Here is a 14,761-nt window from a genome sequence, read left to right as displayed (position 1 = left end):
GAAAAAGATCACAAGAGAAAAAAACTAATATAGACAAGCAAATCCAGAAGCTATTTATCTGGATTTTGAAAGAAGTCAGTTAATAATCCCAACACTAAGCCATACTGATTTGCTGTATTAGATACGCAAAACAATCATGGTAAAATAGCATGCATTTATAAGTTTGATACATTATTAAGAAATAACACATCCAGAAGCAGCACTCAGAAATGGCATAAACTATTAATGTAATAGTATTTTTTAAACCCGATACACACAATACATGCTGGTACTTTTTAAGCTTTATACTATTACTTACTAATTTCTTCATTTATTTAAGAATAATAGAAAATTATCATAAGTATTACAGGTCACATTTTCAAAGGCACTAAAAGCTGAAAATGACTGGCTGAACTAAAGCAACATAGATGCTACACGATGGAGATCTTTCACTGGCTTTCTAGATGCTTAGGCCACTCCATGCATTTAGAGAACTGACACTCTCAGTATCTGAACATTCTCCCCACCTTGAGTCTTGCAATATCCCAAATACTTGTGGGGCATATCTATACAATAGGGTGTGGGACAACCAGTTCATGATGACAACCAAAATGCTGTTCAGCTAAAAAATGAAAAATGAAAACAACAACTAAATTAAAGAAAACCCTAAGGCACCTCCATAGCGTACATTAAGATCTTTACATACTGCTCTACGGCCCCAATGCAGCTTGCCAGCCATTAGTTGAGTGGCATACTGAAGGAGTCCAGCACAGAAGGACTAAGCAATCAAAGAGAGTCAGGCTTTCTCTCTTCACCTGATCCTTTCACACCAACTGCATAGCTAATTTACTGGTCCATCTATTTGTCAGCTGTTTCCCTTCCAAAAATTATTTAAGAATCATAGTCAGTACTCCCTCATCTTTTGCTGCTTCTTGTGTGTAACTTTGGTTAAAGAAAAAAAAAAAAACAACCTGGATAACACCTTTTGTGGAAATGGAAACTAAGGTTATATTTATTTTACAGTAATCACTTTTAACATGACCAAAGAGATGGTGGCAAAAGTCAGTAACAACAAGTGGTTGCAAACAATAGTGAAACTGAATAAAGAGAAAAGAAATATGGTTTGAATATCCCTCAGTGGTTTATTGTGAAAATGGCTACAGTTAAGAATAAAAATTTACCTATTCAATCCACCTACTATGGTTTGGTTCTCAGAATAAGACTGAAGGCATTAACGATAATCCCTTGATAATGAAAATAAATAATAAACCATCCAGCATAATTTTTAGAAACCTTTCCCATTTTTTAAGTTCATGTTACTTCATTTATTTGTAGTCAGTTCTTTCTTCAATCTGTTTTCATTAAAATATTCCCACTGAGAGACTGTCATACTAAGCTGCTCTCTTCGGTACAATGTTTGTGTTGTTTTCTTTGACTTAAATACACTTTGAGTTAATTGTTAGTGATAAAGCACAGCAATTATTCCATATGGATGGTTTTACACATCATCACAGTAAACATCTGATTTTATCCAACTCCCAAGGACACATGCCAGACACCAATTGCAACTCAGCCTATTGCACCTATTCCCTGAAGGCAGCACAAGATCTATTGTTTAGGTAGAGGGAGTCCTGACGATAAAAGCATCTCAAATTAGCAAGACCATAAACGTACCAGTCCTTTGAATCAGATACATTATGCCTGGAAGCAACATATTTTGGAAGGGAAGTCCTGAAAAACTTATGTATTTTGTCAGTTTGGATGACTTAATATAGCTTAGTTCTACTGTTAATTCCAATATGATGACAGGAGAAACCTCAAACACTCTGTACTGCCAGTGAGGATGAAACTTCAGCATGCTTAACATTTTTGTCTCAGTGAAATAAGATGATTCAGCTGTATAACTACAATATTGAAAATGCAGAGTCAATGGCATTCATTGGGGGGAAAAAAAAAAAAAAATGGCCTCTAAGTTGAGGTTACAAATCAGAAGGTCAAAAATTATTCCTTTTTATGCAAAAATGTTTCTGCTAACTCACCCTAACTGAACAGATCAAACTCTCTACTTTAGGATCAATTCTGCCATTGAATGCCTTGTAAGAATTTCAAAGCAAGTATTATTACTTGCTATTCAGTTACAAATTGGTGCATTCCCAGTATGCTTCTCATCTAAACCTTTATTATTTTATAATAATAAGTTAGTTTCATGTAAGTGTGCCAGTGTGAGTGCACGTTTTGCTTGGATAGGTTTTATTCCACATATAAATTACTCAATCCAAAAAAAAAAAAAAAAAACAGAACCAACAGTAGCAACGTTATTAATTTTCTGCTTGAGAGACGTGGATAGGATCACTTCCTGTCTGTTTAAAGGGTACACACCAGCACCTGTTTCCATGGTTTACTACTGTACTCACCAGCATCATTTGTGGTGCTCTCAATGATGTCGAGAGCCAGAAAAATTAAGTTTGCTGGTAACTTGTGCTCCCTCTGCTGGCTGAATAAAGCATGGAGAGCAAGCAAGAGCATAACCATTGGGGTAGTATTACAAATGCAGAATTATTATTTGAGATTTCCTAGCCACACTAAAAATGCCACATAAAAGATAATTTGTTGTTAATTTATTTGTAAGAGTTTGAAGTGTGTATATTTGGATTGGATTTTCATTTGCCTTACTGCATATTTAATAAATCAGACAACGTATCCATGATTTCCAGCTATGATGGCTTGTAAACATTACCAGTGATTAATCGGATAGTCATTTGAGTCAGCACAAAGTAATTTCTCTCCATTAGATTAAATATGTCACATCCTGTCAATTAAAAATCCATTTAAAACCTACCCAGCAATAATAAGCATTTTGGAACAAGGCACCAGAAATTGTATTTGTGACTAAAATTCCCTGTATGTAGTGTAGGAATTTAGCTTAGCATTGCAAGTAAATTTATTCCTCACTGCAAGTTTGCCTACAGCAAGAACTGTAAAAGACAAATTTTCCTTTAATTATAACTTTTGTGTAATGGATTTTTAACACAAGAGCACCAGATAGCTGTAAGCATTGGTTCATTTTCACAATTTTATAATAATTTCTTTTTTTTTTTTGTTTCTTTGGGTACCAGGAGCAACGTACAAATTAAAAAAGCCCTAAACCTTAATAATCTAAATTCAGCCATATTCCCTCAGATGATGATAATATCACAAACATAAATGCTTTATTTTTTTTTCTTTTTTTCATTTCTCTATTTGTATAACAACTAATACATTCAACTAATGCTATCACAAGATGTGAGCACATGTAATTGATTATATGCAATTATAATGATTTTATCTGGAATCATAAGCAAGAAGCACTGACATAAATACTTCAGTGCTGGAGATACTCTTTCACTTTAAAAAGGAGAACAAACCAAAGCACTGTGCAAAAAGCTATTACATTCATGAGAAATTTTTTTCTTCATTTCAGTTGTCAACAATTTTGTCAGGAAATCTGGGGAGCTAATGATGAGCATTTGCTTTATTTCAATTTGTGTTAGTTTGTTTTGTAAGTATCTAAACATTTCTAGAACAGAATTGCAAATTTGCCTGGTTCACACACTACCTATGACTATCACACTGATGTGGGGACAATTCCTTTAAGTACTTCCACAGATGTAGACTGATTTATGAGCCTTGTGATTTAGCTGTGCTACTCAGCAAGTGTTGGTTTTGTCTGAAGCTGCAATTAATGTGCTAAGGGAAACTGAACCAAATTTGCATTAAAAAATACATGTAACTTTCAAAAACATGCAAAAAATACCTGAAGGAAGATCAGTGAGATCACAAAGCCTTAATGGGAAGGTAATACAAATGGTATAGCCAGGACACTCCTAGAATCAGAGCATATTCCACACTATTCACTACTCAGAAGTCTGCTGAGGACTCACTGCACTGCCCTACTACAGAGGAACTGCCACAGTGTTAGTAGGTGTCATGTTGATTTGTGTTTTGTCAGAAAGCAAGACATGTTTTGCATCAGTGCAGAGGAAAACAACATTAAAAAAAAAAACAACAAAAAACAAACAAACAAAAAAAACCTGCCAAAAGACACCCTGAAGAGACAAGTGGGAGTCAATGGGCAGAAGGAAGTAAAATTGCCTATCTAATCTGTCTAATCTGACTAAAGACTCTTTTGTGTCACTGAGCCAAATGACACAGATTTTACAACTCCAAAGGCACTGTTCTTTGACTAAAAGGTTGATAACATTAATTTGTCTTTGTAGGAGAAACTTTAATTCATCATGTCTTAAAGGACATTCCCCTCCATTCTAGTAGGTTTTTCAATACGAGGCAATGATGAGACTCTAGGAAAATGGGCCAAAAATCCTGTTCAGATTAGATAACGTCATATTGAACACTGAGTCTTCTTGATAGAATCGTTTGGTTGGAAAAGACCTTTGAGATCATCGAGTCCAACCGTAGCTATTGACTATTAAATGATATCTCTGAGCACCCCACTGCATATCAATTCCTGAAAAGGCTATTTGGGTGCAATCATATAAAGTGCCTGTGGAATGGGCAACTCCTGGAGGGCAGGACAGCATTTTGAAAGCAGCAACTAAATCTGAATCTAGCTCAAAGGATTGAAGAACTTTATTTCATCTAGATTAGAGTCCTGTTCTTTGGTGTCAGAAGGTATTTCTGACTGTTAAAAGCAAGAATGTAAAATAAGGGCCTGGATTACTCACAGCTTTATCCTGGTAGGCAGAGGATAGTCAGACATATGCCGCCTTCTTTCTCACAGATGCTGCAGTATTTCTGGATTAAAAGGAGGGGATATAATGGACCCTAACAGTGAAAGAATTGGCTTGAGGCACTCTGACACAATGGGGAGTTTATCTTTCACAATGGAGAGCGATTTTCTCTCCAACACTAAAAAGTTTGTTTATGTTCAACTGGGATTATATGCAATAATTCCAACATTATCCTTTCGTATTGTAATTGTTATCTACTGTTAATCCTTCTCACTTTGGAAAGCAATAAAAACATTTTACAAAAGGATAAGTTTTATCATGTATAATTTTTGTACCGTATAAGTTGAAATGCATTTAAATAACAAGAGAATTTTAATAATTAATTTGTATTTTTCCAAAAAGACAAAGAATTGACTGAAAGGGTGGAGGTTAAAAATAAACTAGTCATTGACAGAAACCATGGTGATCTTGAAACTGAGGACAAACTCTTGCTGTATTCTGTTTTGTCTCAGAAAAACATTATTTGTAACATGGAACTGTTCAAATATTATAACATATTATAAAAAACCACCCCTAAATATGTTTTAAAACAGCTATAAAATATATTTTTAAATATAAGTAAATTTAATGAATTTGCTTTTAAAAATAATTCATAAAACAGAAATAAAATTATATGTTCATATACCAATTACACAAATTAGAATTTACTTTAAAAAACACATAATAAAGATTTAGAGGAAGAATCAAAGCTATAAATATGTAAACAAGAGATACCGAATTCCTGATTTCTTAAAGCTATATACATAAATCTTGCATTTTATTTCTTAAGTAGCTAATTAAATTTACAATTTCAATTTTAAGATTACCTGGTAAGTATGCATCTACCTGTCAGTTATGCATCTACTGAAATTTGAAACTGTATACAGTTTAGGAGAATATACTGTAGAGAAATTCAGGTTTATTTGGAAAATAAAAGTTACCGTTACTATTATCACCTACTAATAATGCAATAAAAATAATGGTGTACATTATTGTACTTATCTTGTACACTATGTTGTTATTTTTATGTATATACCCTTATTTCTCATATTAATAAAAAAGCCATTGAATAGCTTTTTTTTTTTTTTTTTTTTTAATTCCGTGCCATCAACTAATTGTAAAGATGGGACTCACATTTCTACTATCTTTTTCTCCCCATCCCCACAAAAAAAAGGGGGGGGAAACCCCAATTTTTTATCAATTAAGTTGTATCAGTATAATTTTGATTAAAAACTTTTTCCAAGTTAAACACACACTGCAAATGAACATCAGTGACACAGGGAAGGCAGCAAACACTCAGCTGTATACTAAGCAGACATTTTACTAATATGAAAAAGTGTCACAGTATGCAAGCTAGAGAAATCACTTAAGGCACATCTTCTTTATCAAACAGCTTTGTTCAAGCTTTTAATTTCTTTCTTTCTTAATCAAATAGGCACAGAGTCTAAAGATGCAGGTCCCTTTCCTTCACATCACTGCCCAAAGAAGGAACACTACTGATCTCTTTGCTCTTGACCAAGACTTTTTTCCTCCTGATAGTCCACAGTTAAATATACCACTAATCCTGGACAATATTCTGTTTCCCTAATCTAATGAAAAAATTACAACCTACACATTCAATCTTAAGAAGTATCATAGCCTCCCACCTTTTTTTTTGTCACTTCAGCTGTATTTATTGTAATGTAAATGGTACATGAGCTCAAAGAGCATTTTTAGTGAGCAAACCTGGGAAGATGATAAATACTTCATTAGTTAGTCCCTAACAGATATATAGTGGTTGAGTAGTGACCTGCTTGTGTCAAAATGTACCCTCTATCCATATACCAAATAAGTAAAGTATATACATTTACTATTGAACATGCAAAGACAACAACAAGTCATCATTTTGATTTTATTTTCTGTTTTGATTTGAACAGAGCAGGCTTTAAAGAAACAAACAAACAAACAAAAGACTTTTCAAAGTTGTTTTGTTTTTTTGGGGTTTTTTTATGTTGCATTGCTATTAATAGAGTTTTGAAGTTTATCATGAAAGAAATTCAAATTAAGGGTCTTTTCTGGGGTTTTTTTGTTAATTTTTTTTTCCTACAGATACGACATGAGTTAGCAATCTCCTTCAGCATCCACAGATTCAAATGATAAAGGCCAGGGATTAAGCACAGCCGATTAACAGTCTGTTTCCTCTTCAATCTAGCATTTCCACTGTAGATAAACCCATATTCAGACTGAAGTTATAATAAACAGACTGTCCTCAATATCATTTCCCTAGATGACCTCCTCAAAACTGACATTCAAGTGTTCTTGAGGGAAAATTATTGTTTATAGTAGCTGGAAAAGCAGACAAGACAAAATATACCCACACTGAAGATCAAGCCAAATGTTTAGAAAGCAATTTGGATAAAATTATAATTTTACTATAAATATTTTATTTGTTTCAGTTCTGACTATTTTCTTATGATTACAGGTATGGCATACAAAATGAAAGCCATTTGCTAAATTTTGTCTTTATTGCTTGTATGGTGTACCTTTAAAATAATTACATTATTATTTGTACTTATTATGACAAAAAAAAAATCTCAGTGGATTACAGTGGTTGCAATTTTTTCCCTTCCTAAGGCAAAGGAAAACAAATTGAAATCCTCCAGCTACCCTAGATTCTCTGAAATATAAGTGTTACTCTAAGGAAAGAGTCAGTACAAACCATTTTTCCAGTGAACAACAGCAAAAGAATAAAAATCCACATGGACAGAATTGCAGAAGTATTATGTTAGGTATGTGTTTTGATTTCTATCATAAACAATATTTTCACCTAAACTGAAAAAAAACACCTCCTAAAAACAAAGATACTTTTTGCTTTGCAAGAACATTTTAATATGGTATTTGCAACTGCTGTTGTTTGACCTTTGGATTCCAGAATCTTCTGGGTCAAAAGAAAGGTTATGATTAATACAGATATAAGCCGCATAACAGGGCATTTTAGTTTCTTTACCTAGATGCTCCAATTATTTTAAGGAACTATAAAATTTTATGTCATTTAATTTCAGTGTACTTCAGACAGAAGCAGCAATATTTCAAACTATTTTATTATAAATAACTAATCATATCTACCCAGTTAAAGGGACTGTATTCTACTCTTATTTCCATTAATTTATACTGGCAGATTTCCAGTGAAGCAATTCTGAAATCAGATGAATGCATGTGTGCATTTATTCTTCAATTTTTTATTCAAAGTACGTGACCAAAATTTATTTCCCTTTGACCAAACCATGCAAGTGATCAGCAACAGGTAATGCCATACAGTGAAAAAAAAACAAGCAAAAACAAAACCTCAAGAAAACAAAACAAAAAACCCAACAAACCTGAGCTGCATTTTGATTAGTTATTCACTAGAATTTGCTTGAAGTAAGCACCGCATGTGACCACAGTTAATTCATTAGAATTGTTCACCAATTCTTTTCGCCAAAGTTTGGGGTTTTTTGTTTGTTTTGTGTTTTTTAAGACAGCATAAAATTATTCAGATTAAGTTTCATAGTCATTAATAAGGTTTGGGTGACTCCATCCACCTTTTCTAGACACAAAATAGCTTCAAAGCTCTTTTAAATAAATCTGTACTCGAGAAAGAACTGAAAATGTGAATTTAACTCAAAGTCACTCACTTTGAGATCTTGCTTCAAAAGCTAATTTCATAGTCTGTCTCCATAACAATGTAGCTTATTTTTGCCAACTAAAACTTATATTATGAAATATAATGTGTTTATTCAGATTGTATGGACTACAATTTAAGGCTATTTATGTTTAGTATGACTTGGCAGACACAGTACCTAAGAGATGTGATTTGTAGGTCAGTTCTTAATCATCTTTGTGAGCAGAAGGTTGCATATTTTCCTCACAAAAAAAGCCACATTGAGTTGTATGTATGTAACTAGTGATAAGATATACAGCATACAAGTAAAACATCATGTACTGAATTCATTAATTTTTAAGATTCTTGTTCATTGTACAGGAACAATCTTGCCTTCAGCTCATCACTGACACCAAACTTTGTCTCTCATTATTCAGCTATATACTCTTTTATGCATCGGTTTGTATTTTGAAGAGGATATGTAAAAGAAAAGAGATTTAATTTACGTGGTATTTAGTGTAAAAGAAATAGTCTAAAACCAAGAGGAAGAGTAAGACACATTTTTTGCATAATTAAGTAGACAAAAAGGTCTACAATAAGTAAAATTTAAGTTATCACTCCTTTCTATTTTTAGTCTAACAGTAAATACCACTAGATATTACACATAAGATGAGCAATTTTATACGTTGTTAGGCATTCAGCAGACAGTATTTTTTTATTATTATCCATTTGATATCAATTATTATTTTCATAGACATTTGTATATATTTTTTCCATGTTTAATTTCCTGTCTTCCTTAATTAATGGATGAAACACCTGATAACTAGATTGGAGGACTATATGAGTTTATTAACACTGGGCTTTAAAATAAGACTGAGTTAGCAGAGCTGACTCTTCCTTCAGTTAGAACAAATAAAATCTTAACCTGAAATGCTTTCTTAGGGCAAGCTTACCCTAGTGACTAATTAAAAGCTGCAGGATAAAATCCAGAACACCCAACCAAAAAAAAAAAAAAAAAAAAAAAAAATTCTATGTTATTATCCAAGGAGTGAGATGCAGTGCAATGGGACTGGAAGAGGGAAAGAACTCAGTGGAAAGATCTGCTCCTTCGCCTACACGCACGCGCACACAGACAGACACACGCGCACACAGAGCCCCCGTACACACAGCTTTTCTTTCAGAGCATTTTTCATTAAGCAGCTTGGTAGTGTTTATGTTTGCAGAGCTCCCAATATTCCCAAACCTTACCCCTTTATTTTTAGATTTCAAATTTTTGCTTCAGCTGATGGTAACAGGAAAAGAAGGTGGTATGCTTATTGCTGGCAAACAGCTTGGAAATTCTGAGTAAAGAAGCCAATCAAGGCCAAAGGACTGTAATAATCAAAGTACAAAATTTGCATATTTAGAGTATGGTTACTGAGAAATAACAATGCCTTGGTTATGCAAATCAAACCCTCAGCTAAAGTGAAGGGATTTGCATATCTGGGAGAAATCTTTCAAGTTATGCATCAGTAACTACATTCTAAGTGGCTGAAAGAACTAGCTTTTAGAAGAACATTAAATATAATTGACAGTGGAATACTTTTATTTCCTTGTGATATAGAATAAACTTAACTCATTTGGGGCCTGATGAAAACAGGTCTTCTTGTCTGTAGGAAGTTAGTACCATTCAGAATGACAAAAGATAGATTCAGTATGCCATAAAGCTAGAGTTTTTAAGTTTGAGATCATTAAAATGTTCAGAGTTGTGTGTTATCAATTTTTTCATCCTTTTTGTCTATAGAAAGTGGTTTAAAGCAGCCCTCTTCAGAAAAGATTGCAGTAAACAGATGAAAGTTTAGGGCCACCTGTTCAGTTCTACATAATAAAATCATATTTCCTTCTTTTCAAATTTAGTGAATGAAAAGAAATAAGTTGGACTGAAAAGTTTCACAGGTAAAAATCCTGGAAAAAACTGCAGACTGAACTACTATAACAATTTTCTCTTATCTGTTAAAATCAAGCAGAGTTAATAGTAGGCTCAGAGGTATTAGAATAAAACTAAAACAGGGAAATTCTTTAAAAATCAGTGTGTGGCAGTATTTTTACCATTCATGCATGAGAAAATAAATATGTTACTTCTGTTTAATGTCTATTTTGCATTTCCTCTCTTATGAATGATGCTGAGCTGTAGTTCAGATACAAACTTAAGGCTGGATTACACACACTGGTCACTGCCTGCAAATTAAACTGTGGTCTGGTGTTACACTGAAACATGAGGCAGAATTCATGCAAGCAGGTTCAATCTACACAGTATTACTTATAATGCATGTTCAGAGGCATGATCCATTTCCACAGACAGAACATAGAGGAAACTGAGCAAGATGCTTTGAAGACCTGGCTGCTACTCATGTGCAGAACTGGTGAATGCACTGCCTGCAGTGTGGTCCTTAGAGTACTTACCATCCTCTGTGGGCACATAGATGTTCAAATACAGACAGTCTTCATTCTGATCTTGAACATATGTCACCACAGTATCCAGATTGGCTGTAAACCAGACTGGTAGCATGTCGTTGAGCAGAGACCTCTCATCCAGGTACTGCGGGCACACAGCAGCAAACTGTGTGGCGTTGCGGATGCCCGTCCAAGATGATGGTGGCTCTGGGGGCTGAAATCGCCTTTCTCCAGTTGGAGGAGAGGCATAAGGAACACCCAGGTACTGCTCCACTGGACCAAGGATCTCATTAGGCAAAGGTGTTCTTAAACCACGTATTTTGCCATAATTTGTGGTAACAACTGGGTATTGTGCTTGGCCATCGATGAGAGTAAATCTTATAGCCAGTGCAGTTATCCACAGGAGGAAGTTAGAATTCAACATGACACACACTGGGGTGAAGATCAAAGGCAGCCATAGGAGTCCCATTGGTTTCGACATTATTTAAATCAACATCAGCAGGGCTCTTTTTTCCACAGCCAGGAGAAAATCAACCAGTCAAGGAAAACGAAAACTAATAAAATAAAAAAGTAGTCAAAAGGAGATGAAGTGAGGGAAAATGTAACTTTGTTCAGGAAGTGGAAAACCAAAAGCTGGTGTGTGGTAGGTGCCTCAGCTGACCGGCTGCAGACAAATCCCAGCGTCAGAAGAAACAAGGGAATGTTTGCCCCTAATGCCCATCCCAGATTTCAGTGTTGGCTTAATCCTGGCCACGCACAGCACTTCCCAGCAAGCAGCGTAGGAAGAGATCCACAGTTATTCCACTTCCCCAGTGAAATGTCTCCTTCCAGTGAAGTCCAGCCCACTCAGTCAGCCTGTGGCAAAGAGAAAACAATTCAAATCAACATACACATTCATATTGGCATAAATCTGATAAAAAAAAACCCAACAAACAAAAAAACAAACCCCCCCAAACAATTAAATTGACACACTACCTGCACGACAAGGCCCATAAATGTTTTATGAACTTTAGGCACCATGGTTAGCTATGTGTTTCCAAAGTTACATAAGGTAAGAGAGCTGAAAATTGAAGCCACAAGCTTGTCAGATGTGATACTGCAAACTAAACATTTCTGCTTCTGTATTTGCTTCCAAATGAAAGTACAGCCCAAACATTGCTGCTTTCAGGAAGGGTATCACGTTCAAGTGCTAGCTGCAGGGTATTTTCTGCCCTAAATAAACAGCATCTCCTTTTTAAGCATATTTACACTCCCACAGGAAACATTCATTAAATGTTCTGCTGCGTTGGATAATCTCTCTTTGTTATGACATGACTTCTATACAGTATTTTTCACAAGTATGCCTACTATTCTGTATGACAACCTAATTTACCTCTATCTAATTCAGAAATTCCAATTAATTTAATAGCATTACGTTAGTTCAAATCAAGTGCTAGAATAGTTAGTCTAAAGTCTAAATTAGATACAAAGTTATTGGTTTTCATGTCTTTTTTTTTTTTTTTTAATTCTATGTCTGACAAAAAGGAACAATGGAAACTACAAAGAAAAAAAACCCAACTGTGATAAAATCTCTCAAGTCAGATTTTGACCTACATAGTGTTTCAACTATGTAACATTACATTATCACATGTTCCTACTTTTAATTTTTAGACAGAAGGAAATTCATACAATAATTCTGTTAATTTTTAATGAAATACAAATCACATATATATATGCTAACCATTACAAGTAGAATAAGAAACCACACAGCACTCGCTAATACTCACATTCTTCTCCCTTCCCAGAGAAATGAAGGCGTTTCTTGTTACCCATTATTCAACTCAAAACCACAGATAACAATTCCACAGCTAAAAAAATCCTTGTTATTGGAAACTGATACTGATATTTTACATTTGATAGAATGAACACTCATTTATATATGTGGACTACAAGATCCTGTTTTCAGTCAGGACTCTGTCTCATGAAGATATAAAATCAGTTTCCAAGAGCAGAAAAATATAAGGTAGGTAGTGACAGTGATTTTTCAATTACGAAAAAAAAACCAACCAAAATAAACCCACAGAAAACCCCCAAACAACCGAAAAATAACTACAGGAGACATTTATGCTGATTCTTTTAGACAAGGAAAGGCATTTGAAAGAAAGATATTTCATTTTCTCAAAACCCCTGGAATTCTTCAATGACTTCATTTTAGCACTCGTACTGTAACACTTTCAAAACACTTGAACACCAGAGGTCAGAAAAATATCAGATACATATTATTTATGGCAAACCAAAATTTCTATTGACATTTTCACTGGTAGATAATAGGCTCAGATGCTGCCTCCGAAGGACTTGCAATTTAAGCATAATTTCTGAAGGATGAATCAGTAGCAGCTCTAAGGGCCATGTCCCTGAGGGAACCCCAGGGCCATCAGCCCTTGCTGGAGCTACACTGCCGGAAGCCCCATGCCCAGACCCATGCCCAGAATGGATCTTGCCCTGACTGGGTCCCCCAGTTGATCTTGGACCTGACTCCTCACCCTACCTAGTCTAATGATTGTTGGGTGGTAGCAGGGTCCTGTCCCTGTCCCCATCCCAGCCTCAAAGGGGTCCTTTTGGAGGATTTCCCATCAGCAAGAGCTGATGCCCTGCCAACTCTGCAGTGCCCACAGCTCCTGGCTCATCCTCCCCTATGGGGCAGCCCGGCTTGCTGGTCCCTGGCACTCAGATTGGTCAGCCGGCTATCGATTATCTGAAATTCCTCCCTAAGCACTGTCTTCCCTTCTGATTTCTGGTATCGACTTTAACAACAGAAGTCAGCAGCAGGCAATTGATTTTGGGTACTGTTTACTCATGCTCTCCCCCATCCAGACTTGGGTACACTTTTCTGACCATGCAGCACAGAGCAGATTTTCCAGTTATACCCAACTGAGGATTTAACCTGTGCTCTGGGAGGAGCAACACATCCTATTCCCTTGATACTCATGTTGCAGGAGTTTGTAATAACATTATAAGAAAAAGAAATGTAGAATAAAGCATTGAGAAAATTGACAAGATGGAAAGAAAGACAGTGATCCAGATGATGAAAAATGGATAGGGAAAAAATTTGTCTGGGCAAACAACAAATGAAAAAAAGATGAAACAATACAAGAAAAAAAAAATGGGAATGACAAATAAACAAAAATGAACACATTATCAGTATGGAGAGAAAGAAAAATTACAACATGAAGGAAAGTGGAAATTCTCAATTGATACACATACTAGAGATACAGCTATTAAAAATGTGACTTAATAATATTTATCCATACTAATTACAGTGTGTCTTTGGATCAAATTGAATAGAGTGAAAGGACAGATAAAGGGAAACATTCATTATTGACCTGGAACGGAATTTGCTATCTGATTCCTTATCTAGGAAATAAGGAAATACCAACACAAGTTAGTTTTGTGGGTATTAAATCCACTCATTCAATATTCTGGTTAAACTATAAAACTGTATGAATTTTAGAATGTTTTTAGATATTATACCAAAACCAGTTTGATGCACATCTATATGTATCCAGTCAGCTAATTAATACACATTAACATACTGGGTCTACAGGAAGAAATGTACTTGTCATGTCTTTATTTATTATCACTAATAGTGTTGTATTTTTTCCTTTTTTTTTTTTTACTGTTTCAAGTGTTAAAAAAATGTGTACAAACTTGCTTGCAAAAGCTTTCTAGTTAGAAGTATCACACACACAAACAACAGAAACAACAAATCCAAATCAAAATATTCAGTTTAAAATGGTAACTTCTGGCAACAAAACACACAAAGTCAAAGAAGATCTAAAATCACATACAACCATACATGACATCTTTATTGGCAGAGGAGAATAATTTGAGGTTCATGAGACATTTTATGGTCTTCAAAGTAAACGCAGATTGAAGTTAACAGGGATGTGCATCTACTAGAAACACTGCTAGTACTCGATATAAA

General features: G+C 34.8%; 1 protein-coding gene across 1 annotated transcript in view; it reads right to left on the bottom strand.

Annotated features, from left to right (window-relative positions):
* LOC104524558 (neuroligin-4, X-linked-like) overlaps positions 1–11,278 on the bottom strand; it is a 41,453-nt gene extending 30,175 nt beyond the window's left edge. The window contains exon 1 of the mRNA XM_010167480.1: positions 10,807–11,278. Coding sequence (XP_010165782.1) covers positions 10,807–11,278 — 472 coding nt within the window. The remainder of the gene's footprint in view (positions 1–10,806) is intronic.
* Between the last annotated feature and the right edge of the window lie 3,483 nt (positions 11,279–14,761).

The sequence above is a fragment of the Antrostomus carolinensis genome, unplaced genomic scaffold (genome assembly GCF_000700745.2).
Source record: "Antrostomus carolinensis isolate BGI_N321 unplaced genomic scaffold, ASM70074v2 scaffold1455, whole genome shotgun sequence".
Lineage (NCBI taxonomy): Eukaryota > Metazoa > Chordata > Aves > Caprimulgiformes > Caprimulgidae > Antrostomus > Antrostomus carolinensis.
This window is presented reverse-complemented; position numbering and strand designations above follow the sequence as displayed.